The sequence below is a fragment of the Arvicola amphibius genome, chromosome 14, assembly GCF_903992535.2.
Source record: "Arvicola amphibius chromosome 14, mArvAmp1.2, whole genome shotgun sequence".
Lineage (NCBI taxonomy): Eukaryota > Metazoa > Chordata > Mammalia > Rodentia > Cricetidae > Arvicola > Arvicola amphibius.
In genome coordinates, this window is record NC_052060.1 from 30,234,023 (window position 1) to 30,258,619 (window position 24,597).

The 24,597-nt window shown below is 44.5% G+C and overlaps 1 protein-coding gene across 6 annotated transcripts in view; it reads right to left on the reverse strand.

Annotated features, from left to right (window-relative positions):
- The window catches only part of LOC119800796 (TLC domain-containing protein 4), a 54,723-nt gene that overhangs the window by 26,374 nt on the left and 3,752 nt on the right, over positions 1-24,597 (reverse strand). For 3 of the 6 annotated variants that reach the window (XM_038311075.1, XM_038311077.1, XM_038311076.1), the window contains exons 2-3: positions 3,993-4,158; positions 1,062-1,151 (exon numbers count right to left, since the gene is read on the reverse strand). In XM_038311075.1, the coding sequence (XP_038167003.1) occupies positions 1,062-1,151; positions 3,993-4,147 (245 nt within the window). In that variant the 5' untranslated portion in view covers positions 4,148-4,158. Of the gene's footprint in view, positions 1-1,061; positions 1,152-3,992; positions 4,162-20,258; positions 20,495-24,597 lie in introns of those variants that run through there. The other 3 variants (XM_038311078.1, XM_038311080.1, XM_038311079.1) reach the window with 3 other exon arrangements.

A 24,597-nucleotide genomic window follows, 5' to 3' on the forward strand; every position in this document is an offset into this window, starting at 1 on the left:
CTCACTAGCCTAGGATGGGCACTTTTTGCTCCACTCCATCTTGCATGTGATTTGTAATATGTGTTACTTTAAAATTAACACAAAACAAAACTGGTAAATGGAACTAAAATGGAAATGCAGAAGAAAAGTCACATTTTCGTCATGCACTGTGACCTGTAAATGCAATCCAAGAAAACTAATCCTGGAATAAAAAAAAAAAAAAAAAAAACACAGCAAAATTTAGGTTAGGTGCAAGTTTATTTAGATTGAGAATAAATAATCTGGTCAAGGTATGAAACATGCTAAATTGAGTTATTTTGGGGGAAAAAATCCTCCTAATGGAAATGAAAATGAATCAGCTGGTATAATCCTAAAGGGATAATTTTACACTTATGACGGGGGGCGGAGGGTTGCCTCACAGCGGTGGTCCAAACACCTGGTTAAATTGTCCTGTATCCACGGAACACTGTCACCTCCCATCAGTACGTCCCACACACCTACTCCCTTACATTAAGCGGACCTAACCCTTTCTAAGTAGCTCCAGCAGTGTGCAGAACTTGTGCGATTGCAATCATACTTAAAGCGTCCAGAAGAGCTGCCTTCCTGGTTACCTTAGATTATGACATGCGCTAGATCCATCACATTAATAACAAGTGCTTCCTGTGTGATTTTAATCCCTCTCGTGTGGCCATCTCCAAGTCTCATTTCAGTTCTTTGGTGGCAAACAATGGGCCACACACAAGTTTAAAGGCAAGCCTTTAGTGATTATTCCAGCTGACTGTCCTAGCTCAATGATGACGCTGTTTTGCTCGCAACAGTGTTTGGAATAACCTGGTTTTTGCTCAACTCATCATAGTATCTTTGTTTTAGGTAACAATTGCAATAAGAAAGCAAAATGGCCCTCTTTGTGTTTGTGTTCACATCTAAAGTCATTTTAATATAATTGAAGTAGGACTGACTATAAGCACTTTAATAAGGCAGACATAAAAAAATAATCGATGTTTTTATAAGCAATGCAAATGAGGCTTCTATTAATAATTCATAGCAAAGCATAAATCACAACTGGGAAAGAAACAGCTTACCAGAGTGGATCAGCTATAGTAGGCTCATCAAAGAAGAAGAGGTATAAGCCAAAAATCCCAACCAGCAAAGAGTGGCATGTAGATACTACCCTGAAATGAAATAAGGCACACATACAAAGTTCTCAGATTCCTTGCAGCAAATGACTTGTTCCTCTAAGACATTTTTCATCCTGAAAAAAATGCACACCCTGGAGCATTAAAAGCTAAATGCGAAAGAGTGAAATCAATGGACGAGGAGAGTATATCTGAGGATGGCTAAACGCTGTCATTTAAAGGCGACAGGGGCAGGGCTCAGTAGCAAAGCACTTGCCTACCATGTATAAGCCTCTAGGTTCATTAATCATTAATAATTAAGGGTCAGAGTGGTAACATATGCCTTTAATCCCAGCATTCAGAAGGCAGATGCAGGTGGATCTCTGTGAGTTTGAGACCAGCCTGGTCTATGTTATCTATAACAGCCAGATTTTTATGGTAGGACCATGCCTCAAGAAACATTATAATAATGATGACGATGATGATGATGATGATGTAGTCATTTATAAATCATAGGGCCACAGCTTTATTTTCAAATGAACAAGTTCTACAATCCCGAGCGAACTGTTTCTCTGTGTTAAGCTTCTGAAGTGGAAACACACTTGATGGCACTGTTAACACAGTCCTGTCTAAACTGGCACAGCTGACAAGGTCATGACTCTGTGCCCTCCACGTTCTATCCACAGCAGTTGAGCCTGCGGGAGAGTGCTAGCACCCCCCCACCCCCACTCCCTCCCCCCCCCTCCCCCCGCAGGCAAACGCTGCCTCTAAGCCACCACACAGAAGGCGGCTTCCTACAGCTATGTGAAAACCTATGCGAGGGAAGAATAACCTCTCCTGAACTCCTGCAGAGTGATTAGTGACCATATGTCAAAAATGTTTCCTTCTCAGCTTCCTCCCAGGATGAGTCAGCAGGTAAAAAGCACCTGCTTGCTGACTGAGTCCTGGAGGACCTGAACTCAGTCCCCATGGTCCACGTGGTGGAGGGAGGGACTCTCCTGACATCCATACACATGCAGTGACATCTGTGCCCACAAACATACAAAGATACAGAATGCATAAAAACTTTTAGGTTTCCTTTTGTAAAATAAAATCTAAGTTTTAAATTTCTTTTCTTACAGGCAGGCTTCAAGTGTTAGTCTTCATGAGGTGTTAAACAGTAGGCGAAATATGGTAAGTTCTCAGATGGAAATGACATTTAGTCAAAAGCTCTCACTATGCTGAACAGACATGCAGAAGCAGACATGTTCTGCATAGGAACGACCTGTCAGTCTGGATCAGAACCTTCATTTACACAGCTGAGTGCCCCTGAGGCATTGGGAGGTGGAGGCAGGAAAATCAGGAGGCTATCCTGAGCTACATAGTGAGCTGCAGGCCAGCCTGGGATACATGAGACTCTGTCTCAAAAAAGCCAAGTAACAAAAACCACCCCAAAAGTCTATACTTGCAGAAGCTGCTGTTGGTAAACACTTGAGATTTTTATCTTTTTGAGACCATGGTCCTGGAAAAGCAAAAATGTAGATTCTCTAGTAGCTAAAAAGAAATGCCAAAGGGAAAGATTTCAAAGAAGAGTCGCCTGCTGTTTGGAGCATATGTCAAGGCTGGAGGCTGAGTTTTAAGACATAAATGTGTACTTCAAAACCAGCCCAGCTTTCCTTTGTACTCTCTATCCCTACATTCCAAGTATACAAGCTGGAGCAGGAAGCAGGAAAGCGAGAGACGAGAAAAATGCTATTCGAACAGCTAAATGAATCTTATGAGGCCAGATTCTTTCCTCGAAGCAGAACTTGGTTTCACACGTTATAATTTCCTGCACCCCAGAATAGTGATGATACTGAATAACGCAAAATAGTTTTCAATTTCATTTTCATCTCTGCTTCCATCTCTTGGTACCCGCCCTATTCTTTGGCTTGATTCAGAAGCTTCCACATATTCTAACCACTTTGAAAGGGAAACGAGAAAAAAAGTTCAAAATTTACCCAGAAAATCTATGTCTCTCCCACTCATCTTTCCCACCAGTTTTTCTATCTACAAATCTTAGAAAAGTTTCTTTGTTTGTTTTTAATAATGATATATAGGCTGAAGGAATGGCTCACTGGCTACTCTCCCAGAGCATGGGAGTTTGATTCCCAGCACCCACGTGGGGGGGTGGGGTGTCACAACCATCCAGTTCCAGGGGATCCAACACCCTTCCAACCTCCACGGGCATCCGCGGTGCAGACATAGATGTAAGCAAACCACCCATACTGTATAAAATAAAATAATACAAGTTTTTAGAAAGAATAAATCTAGAAGGATCTAAATTATAATTAGAAATTCGTGATAAGATATAGACTATACACTGCCCTCTGTTCTGTAGAATCCAATCACGCTGCAGGTGGCTAACTCACACAGGCTAATAGTCACAATCCCAGAAATGTTTTCTTTTGTTACCACCACAAAAGGATACGTGTTTGTTGTGAATTTTTCAGAGAGGGGTGCAAAACAGAACTTCCTACAGCCAGTTGGAGTCTACTAAATTTTCCCAAACTTACATAGAAAGTGGAAAAAAAAAAAAAAACAACCATCCCTAGCATTCTTCGCTTATGTGTATGGATGTTTTGCTTGCATGCAAGCCTAGTGCCGGTGAGGGTATCAGATCCTGTGGAGCTGGAGTGACAAAAGGATTGTGAACTGTGGTGTGGGTGCCAGGAACTGAACTCAGGTCCTCTGGAAGAGCAGCCAGTGCTCTTAACCGCTGAGCCACCCCCAGCCCCACCATCTTCTGATGTAAGAATTCTTAAACTGTTCTTGTGTGGGATTTTGTCTGTCCTTCTACTCCTAAGATCCAACAAAAAAAGACTTTATTATTTCATAAAACTATTTTTAAGTCAATTAATCATCTTTTCAGGGTCCTACCTTGAGTTCCATTCGATCTTCTTGTCGTCGCTAAGACTATTATAACCTGTAGAAACCTTTGCTGAAAACCAGTAACTTACAAAATGGAAAAGAACCTGGAAGACGAGAAAGCTGCTACAAAGCGTGCCGATGACCACTTTGGCGTTGGCATCCATAGCTCTTCAACCTGCTGGGAGAAAGGACAGCTCTAAGTTGTTACTGCACGATGAGCCTATACTATTTTTAAAAAACTTAACAAATACAAATTTTTAAAAAACTTAACAAATGTGTAACAAATACACATTTATTTTAGTATTTTAATAGAAATATAAGAATATAAGAAAATTTCAATCTAAGGAAAACAAACCAGAAGTTGTGAGCCTCCAGTTTCTTCGCATTTACTATGTGTCAAGTGTCATACATTTGTTATTTAAAACAACAAAAAAATTTTTTTTTGAGACAGGGGTTCTCTGTGTAGCCCTGGCTGTCTTGTAGATCAGGCTGGCCTCAAACTCACAGAGATCCACCTGTCTCTGCCTCCAGAGTGCTGGGATTAAAGGTGTGAGCTACCACTGCTTAGCTAAAAATCAAATAAAGGAAAACAAAAAAATCACATCACTGTGAATATTAATTCATTGGCAATATTAACATTTTTCTTTAGACCAAAAGCTTCCATAGTTTTTGTTTTTTTAAAATCTCATTTACAAAAACTGTTTTGTTTTACTTTTAAAAAAAGAGCTTTGGGTTGTAAGGACAGTTAGTGAAAAGAATAGCAATGTGCACACACACACACACACACACACACACCTCAAGTATGTTTTCTGTGCTACTGGCCTCAACTTTTATTTTTGCCTCCCCCCCCCCAAAAGTCTTAAGGCCAGGCATGGTGGCACTGGTCTTTAATCCCAGCATTCAGGAGGCAGAAGCAGGTGGATATCAATGATCCCCAAGTCAGCCTGGTCTATATAGTAAGCTTCAGGACAGCCAGGGACATATAGCCATGTATTTTCCTGAGACCATGTCCTGGCTGGAGGGGGTGGGGGGGGGCGGTAATCTTAGGTACATCCAGGCCAAAAAAGTGCTAGGGCATGTGTGAATATCCAGCAGCAGAGTGTTTGTCTTTGATGGGGCTGGTCCTCAGGAGAGAAAAATGAATCAATATATATTTTCAAGCTCCTAATTTGAAGAAATAAAGACACTTACTAAAGTCAATTTACCAGAGAAATACCAAGTCATTGCCTGCGCTAGCAATAGCCCCACTTCATCCTCTGCCAGCCAGGACATCATAATTTGAATCAGTCTCCCACGGGGCCCCTTCTGACAGAATTCATATGTCTGGAATGAATTACAGCCCCACCCTCTGTCACTGCCTCTCTCCATGGGTATATGCTTGGTAAAATTATTGACATTGCAATTCTTCTCTGCAAGACTCCATTAACTTTATTGCTCGTTTGCTTTTTATATCTCTTTTATTTCAATGTGTGCTTAACATTAAAAAAATTAGTTTGTGGCCTTTTAGCTTAGGCTTACTATTAACCAAATAATACATAAAAGTAAACTTTGTACATCAACTGAATGTGTAATAACTTGATTATGTGGGACATAAGGAAAAGCGCTTTTCGAAAGGTAAAGCAAACACAGCGCTGGCAGCCAGGTAGATGGCTAATTAAAGAGAATGGAATCAATGAGCAGAAGGTACTGAGAGTCTAAGCCAGCGGTTCTCAGCTGCAGGTCAGGGACTGCACAGCAGAGATCCTGTATATCCGATGTTTACATTACAATTCACAACAGTAGAAAATCACAGGAAGCAGCAACAGGGTCACCACAACATGAGGGACTGTATTAAAGGGTGGCAGCATTAGGAAGGTTGAGGACCACTGCTCTCAGCTCAGTTGTGAGGGTGATTTGCCTGAAGGCTTGGGATGCTGGCCCTGGAGCATGGGCTGCTGGCAGACTTTTGTTAAAATTCAATGTATACACGAGCACTTCTCAAATGTTTACTAAAAGGTATCATAAAACTTACCAGACATTACCAGGTCTGCAAACTGTTCCTTAACTGATACACTAAATAAAACACTACATCACCATTAAGAAACGCAATATGGGGCCAGGCGTGGCAATGTACGCCCTTACTCCCAGTAGTCACGCCTTTAATCTCAGCACTAGGGAGGTGGGGATAAGGAGATTTCTGTGAGTTCAAGGTCAGCCTGGTCTATATAAAAGGACCCCATCTCAAAAGAAAAAAAGGAAGAAAGAGAAAAAATGCAATATGGACTCGAAAGGTGACTCAGTGGGTAAAGGTACTTGCACCAAACCTGACAACCAAGCTCCAACCCTGGGATCCACAGGGTATAAGGAGAGAACTGATTCCCAAGTTGTCCTCTGACCTCTACATGCATACCATGAGGCAAACGTATGTGTGCACGCGCACAGGCACACACACACACACACACACACACACACACAAAATAAATATAATCTTTAAAAATACACTATTTCCCCAAGTCCTAGATTTTGTGGATTATTTGTTATATATTTGGATATATGTGGATGAATGTTATATATTTTTAAAAGGCTTACAATTTTATGTGTATTAGTATTTTGCCTGCATGTATGCACATCCAGTGCATGCCTGGTGCCTGCAGAGGCCAGAAGAAGGCAGTGGATCTCCTGGAACTGAAGCTATGGATGGTTGTGAGTTGTCATGTGGGTGCTGAGATTAGAACCCAGGTCCTCTGTAAGCGTTTTTAGCTGATGAGTTATCTCTCCAACCCCCAATGGTTTATATTTTCAGACTTGTTTTCTGTTTCCTTGGGTTAGATGATGAGATTTCTTTGCCAAAAAAAGTTTCATTTGTAACTAAACAAAGAACACCATATATTCAAGCTGTGACTTCTATTAAAGGCTCAGCAAACAGAAGCTAATTAAATTGTTCTACTCTCGGCTCTGCTTCTTAATAAGCAGCTGCTTGCTTAATCAGTCATGCCAAACCAAGGACTCACCTAGAGATGATTACAAATGTCCTGTCCCCCCAAGAAAACTAAGGCCTCTTGGTAGAAGCAATTGCACCTGTTTGTTCACTTCGGGTGCCTGAATCAGACAGCAGAGAGGCAAAGACAGACAGCAAATGATGCCTACTATCAGCCTAGACAAAGGCCCTTCGAGGACTTGGCAATCGCTAAGCACAGGCGAGCACAGAGCGCAGAAGCATTGAGCCTCACTCACGCACCTCTACATGTGGCCGGCAGCTGGTAGGAAGCTGGGAAGCCGGCCTAGTGGGAGCCGGCCTAGAAAAAGCAACTGAAAACAGATAGGAGAAATGAACAAGATTGTTCAGAAGTGAATTCTACCACATAATTAGCTGTCTGGATTCACAGGAATCATGGAGTATTCCACCATCTTGCTGAGTATGACGATGCTTGGCTGGTCCTTTGCCCGCAAGACAGCCAACCTTTAAGAGTTCTGTCTTAGTGCTGGAAAGATGGCTCAGTGGTTAAGAGCATTGCCTGCTCTTCCAAAGGTCCTGAGTTCAATTCCCAGCAACCACATGGTGGCTCACAACCATCTGTAATGAGATCTGTATACATAATAAATAAATAAATCTTAAAAAAAAAAAAAAGAGTTGTGTCTTAGATCAGGAGCAAGCCTAGACCTCTCCCCCACTATGAAAGCCCTCCTCCCTCCTCCTGCAGAACACTCCCTCTCAGTTTGGGATGCATGGCCCGGGAAACAGCAGAAAGAGCCGGTTATGGCCTCAGGCTTCACTTCATAATCAACATGCCGCCTACACTTGTCACTTGTCGGCTACATACCAGGCTCGCTGTTGGGGTTTGGAATGCTAAATGTGCGCCAGTAGGGAGGCAAGGATATCTATTAAAGATCCCAGAGTTCAGGGTGCTATGGGACGCTCCTTGCTCACTAGGCAATCATACCTAGCAGAAATAGTGCGTAGTGAAAAGATAGCTAATAGTATTCAAAGACTTGAATAAAAGAGAGGCTAGTAAAGAAAGACGACATTCTGTGTGTATCCGTGTGTGCGGGCAAGTAGGTGTGCAGAGGCCAGAAGACAGCTTTTGGGTGTTATTCCTCAGGAGCCATCTTCTCTGGTTTTGTTTGTTTGGTTTTTGTTTTGTTTTGTTTTGTTTTGTTTTTTGAGGCATGCTCTCTCATTGGCCTGGAGCTAACCCATGTAAGCTACACTAGCTAGCCAGTGAGCTTCAGGGATCTGCCTGTCTCTTGACTACCAGAACTGACTTTTTTTTTTCTCTTTAACCATTGGTTCTGAGAACCAAACTTAGGTCCTTGTGTTTGTCTGGTAAGCACTTTACCAGGTGAGAGCCATTCTCCCGGCCAAATACTTCCTCTTTTATTGAAATACCAACTGGATGCTTTGCGGCAGAACCTCCAACTCTTCTTTCCCTCAGTTCATCATTCCCTTGTAAGTGCAGGGACTTCTGGGGGATTATGTCTGAACCACCAACGCTGTTTCCAGAAGGCATGCCCGTAGGAACCACCGCCATGACGTTCAGTGGTAAGCACCCTTAAAAGGGCATGGGATAGGGCTGTGTGTTTGTCTTTAAGACTAGCAGGGCAGAAGGAAGCAGAGAACAATGTCTCGCTCATGCTTACCATTCCTTTTCCATCCCTAGCTAGCTCCCTTCCCTGTTTCCCACATTTATTCCAAATACAGAAGCCAGCAAATCTCCAGTTGTGCCTGTCTCCTAACAGACTTATTTCTTCCCATTTCACAAGAAAGTGAAGGCTACCCAGCACGGACTCTCTTAACTTGACATTGTTCACTGCCTCCTTCCACCCTGGACCGCCTCTCTGCACACTGGAGTCTGCCTGGTTAGGAATTCCTCACTTCTAACGCAGCTCTCCTTCTGTGTAGCTCCAGTACTCCCCACTGCACGGGGAGGGGTGGGGGTGGCTCCATATGGGATCACACAGGTCCCATGCCCCTATCTGGCCCAAGATAAACTAAGCCTAAAGCAGCCCTGCCTCGGCAGCTACGCAGCTCAGTGAACAGCACCATCACACACCCCACTCCCCATCTCCCAACTTCCATCAACTCAGCCACCCCTGATGCCTGACGGTGTCACTCCCACGAGTGGCAAAATGGCAACTTCTAAGGGACTAGAGGTTGACAAGGAAGGGCAACTTGATTCCAGCAAGGTTCCAAACCCTTCTCAGGATGGATTTATGGCTAACTTGAAAACAATGTGACTGGCTAGCAAAACTTGGCAAATCCTGAGCTAGCTAAAACCTAGAAGCTGCACGCTAATCTAGAAACAGAAGTGGACTTGAGAGCTAGCTCCTACTGGTGTAGAAGGCTTTCACGTCATTTCAGTAAGTACATTTTGGCAAACAACTATCTGCTAACCATTTAATCTACATGGAACACGCAGCAATGAACACGGTGTATACACTGGGTCATACAGAGAACTGGATTTCTCTCCCAGCTGACATGATGACTCCCAGTCAGAAAGGAAAAATGCGGTAAGGTACAATTAGAAAGCAGAATGGAGAGAGAGAGAGAGAGCCTTAATATTGCAAGTGGCACAAGTCAATGTGAGATAACAGTATAATAAATAAGTCATGCACAAGGAAACAAAACCTCTGACATAATCGGGCCAGGAAAGATAAACCTTTCTGTCAAAGTATGTGCAGCCTTTTACTCAGAATAAATCACATAGTAAAGAACTATTACAGTTGTGTAAATAGAACAGTGGTCTTTAGAAATATACCACATTGTCAAGAGTTAATGGGCTTTGGAAGGAGATTTCTCAAACAGGACTTGAGAAAAACTGGGAGTGTAGCTCAGATGGTTAGAGGCCTGGCCTAGCATGAGTAAAGCCATGCTTTCTAAACTGATCACCAAATTAAGCCAGGCATGGTGGCTGATATATGCCTGTTATCCTGGCACATTTGTTAGTAGCTGTGTAACCTCGATCAACTACTGAATTTGTCTTAACTAAATCTCAGTTTCCTTGTCTCATACTGGGCCTAACAGCAAATCTTACATGGCTCTCATGGGAGAATTATGCTCCTTAGGGGGCTAAGAGCAATGGGTCCCATTCAGTAGCTCCTGTTCCCACCACTGTCCATCAGTCTATGGAAAAGGAAATCCAAGGGACTGGCATCACTCTAGCAAAGAGAGACTAATACCTCTGCCAACCACACCTGGCCCTGAACTCATCCCTGTTCTTATCACCAGAAATGCCAGTGGTACACACTGCAAGTGTCTTCACCATGCTCCCACAATTCCTTCCAGCCACCAGACCCAGCCTATCCAGTGGGTTTCCTAGAACTGCTGCTCCACACCCAGACCCCAGCACCACATCCTTGGTGTCTCTTCCAAGCCCCTGAGGATATCCTCTTTTTTCTCGTACAGCGCTTAGTGTAGTCTAGTCTCACACTTTACTCTGAGACGTGGTCCAAGAACCTCCTTTGCTCACCCTCTCTCCTTCAAGCCTTTTCTCCATCCCCTACCCTCTAAAACACCAACATTCCTTTTGGTTTTACCAGTGAATCAATCATGCCACCCACCCGCTTCTCATTTGTACCTTCTCACCTCCTAAATACTTCCTGCTACTCAGAGCCACTGGCCCCAACCCACTGATGTCCTTAAGCCTGTCGTCATCTTGAGTGACTTCCTGTCCATCTAGACAGCCCAGCACCTTTGATCACTCAGTCCTGAAGTTCACCTGGGATAGCACTTCTCTGTGCCAGCTCAACCCTGCACTGACTCCAGACTTCACCATCCTTTACCATCACCATATGCCTCCAAAATTGTGTTTAAGTATTTTCTTTGCTCACCTCGGCTTCCTTTCCTTTAGGATTGTTCTAAATTACACTTCCACATCCTCGGACGTCTCACCTTTCCTTTACCCCAACAGCCTTTTAACCTTTCTTAACTTCTGTCTTTAATCAGCTGTGGGTGTGTCCAAACTTTTGACGTTCTGACACATTATGATGTTGTCATCTACAAAGTTCATAACTGAGAACCACATAACTGAGTTACAAACAAAAAAGAAATCACCACACACACAAAACACCACCACCTTAGTGCTCTAAATAAGCTTCTGGTTTTCTAGTGGCTGTACACTGGACAATGGACACACCTAGGAGCCCATCATTTCAGTAATAACCTTATTAATACCCTCCAACTCTCTTCTGTTGTCAGTAGCTGGCAAAGTCCAAACTCTGGATACGCCCAGTTATCTACTCAGCAATGAGTCCTGAATGACAGACAGCACTGTTGAAGGCCACTGTGGTGGCTTAAATTAGAAATGTACCCCGCAGTCTCAGGCATGTGAACACTCGATCCCCAGTTGGTGGCTCTGTTAGTGAGGTCTAGGAGGTGTGGCCTTGCTGGAGGAAGTGTGTCCCTAGAGTTCTGCAGTTCACTCTGCTTCACGCTTGTGGTTCAAATGTGTGCTCTGGCACCTGCTTCCGCTGCCATGCCCAACGTCTGCTGCCACTATGCTCCCATCAGAGTGGACTGTAACCCTCCGGAATTCTCTACTGTAATAAGCTGCCTTAGTCATGGTGTTTATCACTGCAGAGAAAAGCAACTAATACAGCAATAATATACAAGAAGGGACAGAAATTGTTGAGCACGAAATGATCCAAGGCCCCAAACAGTCCCCATTCACTGCCTTGCACACGTACCTTGGCACGCTAATCTCACGTTTCACAGTGAAATTTCCAAGCTTCTAACTATCCACTCCCCTTACAGCAGATAACCCCAGCCTCCTACAGAAAAATCAAAAACAGAATCCAAGCTATGGAAATCTTCAGTATCCTGTTGCCAACCGTACAGAATGCTTGCGTCAGCTGCCCTGCCTGCCTGAAGTCGCCTCTTTCACCAGAGTACTTTGGAGCCATCCTTGCAGGCCTCCTTGGAAACCCTCTGATACCCGCTATCCTTTATTTCCTTCCCCTCAACTGGCTATCTTAGCTTTTTTTTTATTACATTCTAATTAATTTATTTTGTGTGCACATATGTAAATATATGTAGGCACACTCATACGGCACATGAGTAGAGGTCAGAGGTCAGAGGACACCTTGCAGAGAAATCACTTCCCTCTTTCCCCCTGCAGGTCCTAGACTGATTCTGGGAGGTCCTCAGGCTTGGTAGCAGGCACCTTTATCAGCCTATAGGGGTCAAGTTGGCCCTCATATTAGTTTTTTCAAATGTTCAGATCTCCAGTAAAAACAAATACCAACAGATCCAATGCCTCTTCTTGATTCTGTGCGTTAATATTGTCACCTTGACAGGATCTAGAATCACCTTGGAGATAAAAACCTCTAAGCACATCTGAGAAAATTTGTAGACAGGGTTAATAAAGGTGGGAAGAACCACCTTAAATGCGGGAAGAACCACCTTTTTTTTCTTTTTTCTTTTCTTTTTTTTTTTTTTTCTTTTTTTGGTTTTTCGAGACAGGGTTTCTCTGCAGCTTTTTTAGAGCCTGTCCTGGAACTAGCTCTTGTAGACCAGGCTGGCCTCGAACTCACAGAGATCCGCCTGCCTCTGCCTCCCGAGTGCTGGGATTAAAGGCGTGCGCCACCACCGCCCGGCGGGAAGAACCACCTTAAATGTGGACTACGCCACTTACTAAATAAAAGGCGAAAGTGAGCTGAGAACTGGCTTCATCTCTAGGGTGCAGCTCTTGCCCTGGGGCACCTTTTCTAGGGTGTCTCTTTAATCAGGCCAATCTAACAACACATTATCTTTGCTTGCCTGGCCTGCAACTTTAAACCCCCTCCCCTCCATACCACAGGACACATCTTCCCTTTCTCTGGCTTCCTGACTAGGGCTGCTATGCAAGGAGGTACTTCACACTCCTACCACCATGCCTTTCCCATCAGGATGGCTGTAGGCCAGAATAAACTCTATTCCCCGAAGCTGCTTGTGCCGGGTATTTATACAGCAGTGAGACATAACCAGTACAAACGCCTTTCCTCAGCTTCCGCTCCAGCTTCCACTGCCCTGCTTGCATTTTCTCTTGCTCCACCCGCCCCTTTACAAAGTTCTAGAAAGGCTTCCTTCCATTTGCCATCATTTCCCACCTCACTTTCAGCCCTCACCTCCTCATCCCTGTCCTCATCCCTGACACCAGCCATTGCTGGTGGTCAACATGGACTCCCTAGGGGACTTCCCTCTGATTTGCCCCGCTAGGTGATTCCTGAGGTACAAGGAGCTGACTGCTTCTCGTCCTCACTGCACAGGGTCTTGAAGCCATCTCAAACCAGCTCAAAGAGTCACTCAGCGTCCACTGCTTCCAGCATCTTCTACTCTGCTAGCAAACCCCATCTACCATGAAGGCCTATGGATTTTACTCCTTAAATAACTTTCAAAAAGATCTATTTTTTTTTCCCTCTAGCTACTTCATCACTTTCCTGGCATGCGTCCACCCTGCTCTCCTTACTATGAAGGGCTAGAGGGCTCAAGGGAATCTCTTGTGAGAGTATCTCCAATTATATCACCTCTAAACCTATCATCAAAACCCTTATTTCCCAGTGCTCTCCAAGGAAGGCTCTGCCTTCCCCAGGCTCATCAGGCACTGGCCGCTTCTCCAGCCGGATGACCTCATTGCTGTTATTAAAGGTGTAGGGCTCCCTTCCTCCCTCCAGGCCTTTGCACACCCTATTCCCCAACTCTCAATTCTGCTCCCATACTCCCAGTTTAGCTCTATGGCTCACCAGCAAACAGGACCACCCTCACTTCCCCGTGGAAGGCTTCTCTGAATTTTACCAACAGTTCTTTATAGCTGCAACTCAAACAAATGTGTGTACAATAAGGCTGCAAGGCTAGCTATGCTTCCCTCACTACATCTAACATAAGGGAGGCCAGGAGCAGATGGCATGTGCTCAATGTCTGTTAATAATGTTCACAGACATTCATACTCTTTTTGATTCTTTCATTGTTTAATATATTTTATTTAGTCTTTGAGAATTTCATGTTCATATACATTTTTCTCTCATGTTCACCATCTCTCTGCCTCCATCCATTCCTAGATCTCCCCATATGAGTGTGTGCAGCTTTCTCCCAACTTCATGCCCTTTTTTAAATAACCCACAGAGCTCAATTGAGCAGCCCACATCCTGATCAACCTACCAATGTCCTTCCAAAAACCACACACCCCTAAAGAAACTAACTCTTCCCTCCCCAGCAGCCACCAACTGTCAATAGCTCTTCATCAAGGGTTGGGGGCTCATGAGCCCCTCTTGTTCATGCTGAAGACATTCCTATTCTGATAAGTGACTTCTGTCCTGTGAGTACTTCATCAATTACCATATATTTTCTAAATTGACAGCCCAGCTGGTACAGTGTAAATGTATGTTGACTTTGAAAAGATCTCACTTCTAAATGTATCTAAAAGCAGAGTGCCAATAAAGATGAATTAATACAGCTATAATATTTTCTACCTTTAATTTCTTCCATCCAACATATGGTATGATTCAAAACTTTCACATATACATACAACAATCTGCACTATGTTTTTAAAGTCTTATCAACTGTCTGACTAATAATGTAGATAGAGTTATTTACCATTCTCAAGGGCCTAACATTGTAGGACTTAATCTCTTATCTGCAAACTGTAAGTCATTTGTAAATGAACATGTAAATGAGCAAAAGATGAGCTACTTACCCAGCCCAACAAACTAGAAACCTACTTAAAGCTGAGTAGTAGAGTTCCTGGCTCATTGTAGGATCTGTCTAATGCTGATAAAATGTCCGTAATTGATGGCAGCACGATTTCTAGCTGTTCTTAATAAAACCCAGAGTCAGATATTAGGGGATGAAAGCTGAAGGACCAGAGAAGCAGTGCAGCCAGCCACAAGGGAGACCTTTTACCTCTACCAATGCTCTGACCAAAGGGACGATCCTGTCTCAGACTGTCTTCTCAATCTTCAGACTGCAGGGGCATCCTCAGTCTGCACTGAGCTCTTGTCTCCTAACTGCCTTATATTCCTCTCTCTGCCCAGCCACATCACTCCTGTCTCCACCTCCCTAGTGCTGGGATTAAAGGCGTGGGATCCCAAGTGCTGGGATCACCTTTGTATGAGCTCCAATTCTTTTAGACAGATTCAACCTAGTGTAGCCCAGGGTGGCCTTGAACTAACAGAGACCCCTCTGCCTATCTCCCAGAATCCTGGGACTAAAGGTGTGTGCCACCACTCCCTGGCCTCTAGTGGCTTAGCTCTGGGCTCTGACCTTCAAGCAAGCTTTATTTGTTAAAACACAAAACATCCCTACAATTGCTCTCAGGTTTTTACAATGTCTGGGCAAAGAGCAGCTGCCACACCACACTTCATTCACACCGCATTTCATGCCTGTAGAAACTGGCAAACATTTGGGCAACTGCACACAAACATCTCAGATAACTGTGGCTACAGGTTTATTCTTTTTTAAATTTTAACTTTTATGGGGTATTTGGGATTGATTCTCATATGTGCAGAACAACTGCTCTACCACTGAGGACATCCCTAACAAGGACAGAGTCTCGTTAAGTTGCTCTTGCTGGCTTTAAATTCATTCTATATATTATGGCTTCGGTCTCCCAAGTAACTAGGATTACTGAGGTATGCCACAAGCCCTAGATTGTTATTATTTTATGTTTAATAGATGTTTTGCCAGTAGTCTGTGCATCATGTGCACGCCTGGTGTCCAAGAGAATCAGAAGAGAATATCCAAGCCCTTGGAAGTAGGGTTTAGAAAAGCTCTTAACAGCTAAGGGGTTCCTCTTAACTCCTCACTTTGTTATTTTTAAATTATGACCTGATGGGCATATGAAAAAGTTAGGAGAATTACAAGTTCATCAGATGTCTCCTTTTTCTTTTCTGAGCATCAAGCTCATGAACCATCAGCGGTTTCGCCTTATCTGACATAATCTTGTCTCTCTGCTACTGTTTTTAAGGATTCTTTCTTGCTCTCTGCTCGGTGCAGAGCTTCTGTGGCCACTGCTGTTCTTTTGTGGGGAGAGACCGGCAGTGACTCTGCAGCTCAGGAGCGACCCCAGGCAAAGTCTGAATTCCCTGAAATCCTCCTGCCTCTGCTTCCCAAGTGTTAAGATTTCAGGGATGAGCCACAACACTTGTCTGGAAGTCTTCCTTGCTGTAGTTTATTTCTGAAGGAAAGGGGTTTCTGATAAAGATTCTTCTCATGGAGCCCCTTAGTCCACACCAAAGAGGTCTGACACAGCAAGTGTGGGGTCCCCCATCTCCTTAGTTTCTCCCTGAGAATCCCTGCTCCCTCTGATGAGGTTCCTTTACATTACAGGATTATTTATCAGATTTTAACCATCTGTATTCATAGTTTCCTCAACTGCCTTGAGAATTTTTGTATGCTTTAGTTTGGGATATTGTGTTGATGTAGATGGGGTGTTTGCTGTCTTGTTCTGTTTTGCTTTGCTTGTTTTCAGCACTCCAGACTGAACTAGAGCCTTCTTCGCAGCATGCTAGGCCAGCTCCATCACTGAGCTTCAGCTCCAGCCCTCTTTGGACTTTTGATTTGAGAAAGGCTCTCACTAAGTTGCCCAGGTTGGCCTTGAACTTCCCATCCTCCATGCGTCTCCATGATTCATGTTTTAGCTTTTATCTTAAAAATAAATGAAATCTAGTATAATTCATGTGTTGTACATCAACCTTCTTCTTTCCCACTTTTTACTCTTTGCAGTTGGCCATTTATCCCCGGACACTTGCAACAACACCTAACAAGCGATGTGGCTGCCTGAGGCCCCCATAGACAAAGACTCTCTTCCAGTTCTCCCTCCACCCCACTGCCGCTCACTCCCAACTGCCACTCAGTCCTACCTGCTCACAGGAAATCAGCTGAGTTTCTAGGGCCCACACGCGCAGAGGACAGGCAGCGTACATGTGATTTACGTAATAAATGTTGCCTCCTCTCATCTCACCCCACGTACAACTTTTTATAAAGAAGTTTTTGTTCTTTAAACTTCTGAGTTCCCGATTACAGGCACTGAATTTAGGAGAAACCAAAATGTCTGGAGCCAGGAGGCCACAGTAGTTGGGAAAATCGCACCACAAACTGCTGCGGTAGCTGGCGCGAGTCAAAAGGATGGGTTTTTGAAGCTGGTCCCATTTGAGAGTTTGTCATTAATAAAAATTAACATTTGCAATTCCATGCTAGACCCGAGTCTTAGGAGTCTGCGCTGTCAGGATCCTGACACTGAGGGACCAAGTGGCAGAGCATCAACTGGAAGGCTCCTCATGTCTTTCTTCCCAGCTTCTGATATGCTTATTTTCAAATCAGTGCCCATCCCTTCCTGGAGAGAGATCCCAGCAGGAGCTGCCTGGCTTAGAACATCTTCTGGCACTCTGCCAACACTGTGAAATCAAGGGAAGACTGGACAACGCACACTACCCCCCCCCCCCCCGCCCCGCAACAGTTCTATTTTTAAGCTGGAGGGAGGAGGGGAAAGCAGAACTGGAGAACTGGGACACCTGCCAGACTTCCCGGGAAGTCAGAACCTAAAGAGCTGCAGGTTCTTCTCACCTCCAAATCAACAGTCCACTGGCCACAGGGAAATCCTTGGCGTGCAGGGGTGGCTGAGGCAAGACTCAAGCTTCCTACCTTCCGCTTTCTTTTTCCATTCTGTTCCCCACAGGAAAGTATTCAGTGGGGTCAGAGAAGCTCAAGAGCCACTCTTTGGGCTGAGAAGACTTATTCCATTTAGCTGGAGAACTAGAACCAAATCCCAACCCCAATTCTTCCTTTAAACGCGTGTATCACACTCTATTGTGTACACGGGTTTTTGTGTGTGTTTTCCGGGATGTGCACGTGTGGCAGTCAGTCCCAGTTCTTATTAGTTAACCTTGGTTAAAAACAATATAGCCTGGCCAGGGCATGGTGGTGTACACCTTTAATCCCAGGTGGATCTCTGGTGAGTTCCAGGACAGCCAGAACTACCTATTAGAGAAATTTTGTCTCTAAAGAGGAAGAGGAGAAGACATCTTCTTAAGCTACAAATTCTATAACAGACATAAGAATGCCTACACTGCAGGCAATTGTATAGTTTAAGTGAGATAATGCCTTAACTGTACCTATTAGAGTACACAATACAGGCAGCTATGTGTAGTAAACCATTTAATGGCCATCAATGACTTTGCAAGGTGACACCACCACTCTCAACCAAAGACAGAGCCTGCCTCTACCTTCACCCACGGGGCTGGCCTTGCCACCCACGGATACGCAGACTACAGCGGCTGCAGCAGACGGTTGAACACGTGGTCAGAGAGCAGAAATAGCTCTCACAGCAACCATCGGACCTGCGTGGCTCCGACTGTTGTGCTGGCCATGAGGCCCTGAGGAGGAAACTGAGGCTGGAAGTTGCAGTTGGCAGCCAACCCTTAAAACTAATGACTAACCACATGAGCAGGTCATCTGGAATCTTCCAGCCCCGTGACCCTGAAATTAATGTACACACTTCCTGAGTCTGTACCCCGCAGAACTGCCTAGCCACCCCCCCCCCATTTCTCAAGAAATAAGAAAATATTGTTTTAAGATTCTCAACCAAGAATGGTGATCCCTGTGTGGTGGTAAGTGCCTGTAAACCAAGCGAGATTGGAAGGTGGAGGCAGGAGGATCAGGAATGCAAGGTCATCCTTGGCTACACAGTCCAAGGCCAACAAGTGGCTATCAGAGAGCCTCTTCAAAACAAAATAAAATAGAACTTGGTTGAGCTAGTGTCACACGCCTTTAATCCCAGCAATGGGGATGCAGAGGCCAGCCTGATCTACACAATTGTTCCAGGCCAGTCAAGGATTACAGAGCGAAACCTCGTCTTAAAAAACCCAAAATATTTAACAGTGCTTTATGCTAGAAATCCTTTCCTTAATGTCACACCTACTTCTCTGGTAGACTCAAATCATCCAATCTGGCATTCTGTATTTAAATCCTTCAGTATCTAAGTCCTTCTTTTTCTCCTTGGCCTAAAAGCCCTGAAACTTGTCTACCTTACAGTCAGATCTGAATTTGACAGTTTGGATAAAAAGACTTCTCGGCAAAGAAAAGAATACCACAAAGAGACAGCCTGTAGAATGGAAGAACATCTCTGCTAGCTAAATTCTAACAGGGAATTCAATAGAATATATAAAGAACTCAAAAAAAAAAATAAAACACCAAGAAATCTAATCTATAAATGTGCAAGTGAATAAGACAACTCTCAAAAGAAGTACAGATGGCCATTAAATACACAGGAGACGCGTTTGGTCACGAAGGAAATGCAAATCAAAACTCGCAGGAGAGTCCCAGCTCAGCCCAGTCATTAAGCTATCATCAAGTAAACAAACACCAAAAGGTAGTGAGGGTAGGGGTGAAGTGGGAGTTAGGAACTCACTGCTGGGGGCGGGGGTGTCAATCAGCAAGGCCACTAAAAGAATCAAAATAGAACTATCACCTGATCCAGCCATATCACTCCAGGGGACACGCCCAAGGGAAGTCAGCAGGCGGGAGATAACCTGCTTGTCCAGGAGGACTGCGGCACCAGTCCCAACAGTCAACTGAGGTGGTGGTCCATCAAGGGCACATGAAACATGAAGAACAAATGGTAAAGCTCTAGGAAGCCACAAAAAAGAACAAAACTGCCATTTGCAGGAAACGGGGGGGGGGAGGGGGGGAGAGGGGAGAACGCAGTGCTATGTGAAATAAGCCAGCTGCAGAAAGACAAACCTTGAGCCTTTTCTCTCCAGTGTGAAATCCAGTTTGCTTTTGTTTGTTTGTTTTGTTTTAATGTATATGACAGAAAAGCAGGAGGGGAGGAGGGGAAGACTACTTGCAGGAAAAGTCTTTTCTGGAGGGAAACAAAAGAGGAGGGTAAGTGGGGAAAGTGACAAATATCACAAATATTATATATTTTATCGAGTACGGAATCTGCAACTTATAAACATATAAATAAATGGTAACCCCATTTTGATTAGCATGCCGCATCGTGGGCTTCATTTTGATATCTCCATGTAGGCATATCATGGGACTTGGCTCCCATTCACCTCCCAGTATCATCTCTTTTCCTCTGCTCCATCCCCCTGGTTCTAGAAACAGGACTATCTAAAAAAAAAAATAATAAAATTCTTAAAACATGAAACAAGACTGCTAAGGATCATACCCATCTTACATAACCTTTCATTCTGCTACCCGAGGGCCCCTTAACACTGCCCAAAGTCCTGAGCACAGTTTTTCTCACCTCTTCCTCTGAGGCTGCCTTCACCCAAAACCAGCTCTAGCTGCACTATTAGCCAATGAAGTTGATATTTACCAACCTCATTCAGCCTCCAGTATGGAACCAGACTGGTCGTCAAGCAAAATGATGGGCTTTAGTTCTTTCCTGCAGAGGCGAGATCTCTCGACGTAGAACTGGCTGTCCTGGAACTCAGGACATAGACAAGGCTGATCTTGAATTTATCAGCCTGTGAGAGCAAAGGCGTGTGCCACCACACCCACCCATGTGGTTTTGTTTGTTTTTGTTTAACTACAAATCTCAAGTTTGAATTCCTGAAACACAGGGAATTATGCAAAAGGAAGTTAGCGTTGCCCACAGCTGCCACGTGAAGGACTGTCCTGAAAGCTTGGTTGAATGATGCAGGCCTGTAATTCCAGCTACCTGAGAGGCTGAAGAGGAGGCCCACAGATAGGCCCTGCCTGGGCTACAGAGATCTGTGCTAGGAAGCTGTTACTGAGACCAGTATTTGGTGGCTGCAGTTCCAGAAACTCAGAGCCCCACACTTCTGAGGAGTCACTTCCCCAGTTGTATGAACTAGGGTCAGGCTAATGCACTCAAATCACATACTTGTACTGCCTTGTGAAGAAACTGTCCAGGAAGACTATCATGTTGCTGTTTATTTTGGTCATGTGTTCCTTTAGGTCCTGTTAAAGCTATTTCTGGGTTAAGCCCATGAACTTATACCTCACCCTACTGACCTTTTACAGAGCGCTCTGGCTAGCACCGAAGAACTTGATCTGAAATGGCCTCAGAAATCCAAGCCGCATGGTTTTACTGTATGAAGCACAAACGGTTGGTTTGAACACAGCCCCTGCAGGTGTGGTGCTGCCTTGATTAAAAACTCGGAGGAGAAATGCATCTTGTGTAGGTGCAGGGGGAGGTGGGATCACATCTGTGTGAACGGAAGCCAGGAGTCTACCTCCACATCCAGTGTCTTCCTAAAACACTCCCCACCTTGTTTTCAAAGACAGCACTGCCCACTCAAACTGGAGCTCAGTGATTAGCTAGACTAGCTGGCCAGAAAGTCTCTGGATCACTCAGAACCAGGAACAGCCAGGGTTCTCTGGTCTCCCTGCCCAGTATCTTGAACTGAGTTACAGATCAATCCTTTTTGGTTACTGGAGTATTATAAACCAGAGCTTGCAGCAAGACAAAAAGAGGACGTCAAAGAATATGAAGTGGCCCTTCCTCACACTTCAGTGCTTTTATGTTTTGTTTCCCCCCTAAATTCAATTTATGTTGCTATAGTGTGTATGTGTGTGTGTGTATGCGTGTGCATGTGTGTGTATTCAAGTTGTTCCAAATCCCTTCTCCTCCCAGCCCTAATGCTGTGACTGAATCTAGGGCTGACGTATGCTAGGGGAGTTTACACCACTGAGCTACATCCCAATCCACCTATGTGCTTATCAATCAATCTATTTATTTATTTACGACAGGGTCTCACTTAGCACATACTGACCTACAGCCCCTCCTGCAGCAGAGGCTGCTCCTGAATCCTGACTTCCTGCCGCGGCTTTCCACGTGCTATGATTATGGGCGTGTGTCGCAGCTGCTTTCCTCCTCACCCGCTTTTATTTTGTGACACCGGTCTTACTAAGTTGCCAAGTTGCTTCAAACTTGGAGTCCTCTCGCCTCAGACTCCTAAGCACCTAACAAGAATCCACCACAAACGGTTGGGAAAACACTGGTTATGGTAGGCCATAGAGGCCATGATCAAGCCCTCCAAATCCACAGAGTCTCAGGGTTTGTTTCTGAGATGTGAATCTTGGAGTTGCCTTTGCTTCAGGGATCCGCCTTCCCTCCTGGCCTCCCAGCCCAACCTTTATCTTGCCCTACAGCACCTCATTTTTCTACAAAACATGTAAGAAATCTTTCTGGTAACACGGGCTTTCAAGAACATGAAGAGTAAACCTGGAGAGTCAGCTCAGCTGGTAAAGGGCCTGCTGTGCAGTCCTGAAGACCAGAGTGAGTTAGGGTCTCCAGCCTCCCACTGTGTGGTGGCTCCCACCTGCAGAGACAGGAGGCTCTCTGGCCAGCTAGACTGGCCAGTACTGAGCTCCAGTTTCTTAGGGTAATGTCTTTAAAACCGGGGCGGGGGGGTGGGGAGAGGCATACCTTTAAATCTCAGTCTGCAGAGGTAGGTGGATCTCCATGAATCTGAGGCTATCCTGATCTACATAATGAGTTTCAGGACAGCCAGGGCTACAGAGTGAGACCCTGTTTTATACAAACAAGGTAGAGAGTGACTGGGAAAGACACGGATGTGGATTCCTGGCTTACACACACACACACACACACACACACATACACACACACACACCCCTACACATACATACACAACAAATAAAAAAAGGCAAAGAATATTGCTTAATCTGAGCAAAGCTGTAATTTTTATGAGTCTTTTAAAAAGCATTAACAGGGGCTGGAGAGATGACCCTCCAGTTAAGAGCACTGGCTGTTCTTCCAGAGGACCTGGGTTCAATTCCCAGCACCCACATGGTAGCTCACAACTATAACTCCAGTTCTAGAGGATCTGATACCCTCACACCAATGCGCATAAAATAAATTATGATTATTATTAGTAGTAGTAGTAGTAGTAGTATTTTTCAAGACAGGGTTTCCCTGTAGCTTTGAAGCCTGCCCTGAAACTCACTCTGTAGACCAGGCTGACCTTGAACTCACAGAGGTCTGCCTGTCTCTGCTACTAGAGTGCTGGGATTAAAGGCGTGTGCCACCACCACCCAAAGTAAATCTTTAGAAAGCATTAATAGATTATAAAATTTTATTAAATTCATGGGTACCGATACTTTTACATGTATTAGAACAAGCATGTTAATCAATCCAAGACTAGTTTTAAAAACTGTGTCCCTAAATGCAACACTCTGTCTAGGGCGTTTTTAGATTTCATTTAAAAAGTCATCAATTAAAATTCCTTTTTTTGCTGCCATTCCAATAAGTAAATTGATACCAATATGGAAGGCATTCTCAATACTGTCAAATGCACTTTCCTTTTCTTTTCCTTTGTAGGGCTGGGGGCTACATGGAGAGGCTTACAGGGCCGTCTCCCTCTTCTGAGTTCCTTCCCAGCCCCCAAATATATCTCTCTATGGATTCAATGGAGAAAATGAAGTAAAATGAACTTGACCAAATAGTTTCTCCTTATTCCCCCCGAAACTGAAAGTTAAATGAGAACCAAGATAGATACCTCATTGGCGTACAGTTGTTTCTAGAATACAGGATCCAAAATTGGGCTCACAAGAGTTGTTGGACAGATACCCAAAGCTGGGGGATGTGAGAGATAACAGTAGTGAAACCAGAATTGAAAGCCTTGGACAAATGCCAGGCAGATAAAAAAAGGATGAAGTCAAACACCTAAAAACATCACCCGCGGTAAGAAAGGCACATAAGGAATCCAGATGGTCCCAAAGGGAGAGCCCCACTAGGTCGAAAGTCAATGACAAAAGCAAGCGGTCACCAAGCAACAGGCTAGGGTGGACGCTGATGCCGGTGTACTTCATTTCGGTAGGTTTTGTTTTACCACCTGGTAGAAGTGTTCAGGGGTTAGGTGTTGGGAGTCAGATGTTAACAGTTATGAAAAAGAAAATCGAGAACCCGAAGAACAGTTTCAGCTCTTAGCCAACTCCAGGGCACACAGCAGAACTAGCTGCCTGACACTGGGTAGGGCAGAAACCTGAATTTGACCATGGATCATGAACTAGACCTCTGAGGGAGTCTTGGTCGCCTGGCTGGGTAACAAAAGAGAATGAGAATACTGTTCCAATTCTTGGTGAGGCGAGCAGCCAACTTCTTACTGAGTTCAGTGGGCAAGTGAGGCTTAGAAACAACACAACACTCCCTGAGCTCTGCTCAGAACTCCTCAAAGCCAGAAAGTAGGAGCCTCCTACTCATCCTTCCCACATCCAAGCCCCTGTGCCCCGCTAGGTGGTCCACAGAAGTGGACCTGACCTAAATCCATCAGCTACTTGTTCTCGGCATTGGTTCCCCCACTTACCCTACAGAGAGAAAGCTTTGAAATCCAAATGCAACTTCCTTTCCACTTGTCTTCCTCCCAGCCCTTCAAAAGCAATGGTGAAAGGGAACAAGCAGAAAGTCCCTGTCTGCATCTGCCCATCCAGCTGCCTTTTTATCTATATGAATCTCATACATCTCACAGACCAGATGAGTTCCCACACTCCCTTCTGTCCCCACTGACAGATCCAGACAACTCCTCCGGCATCTGCACCCCCAACCCACGCTGACCCCTGATAAACCCAGCTTTCCACTGTTTAAACAAATAGAGAACTGGAGGTGAGGGGTTCCCTGAAATGCAGACTGGAAACAGAATAAGACAATAAGCTTGTTTCAGATACTCATCTGCC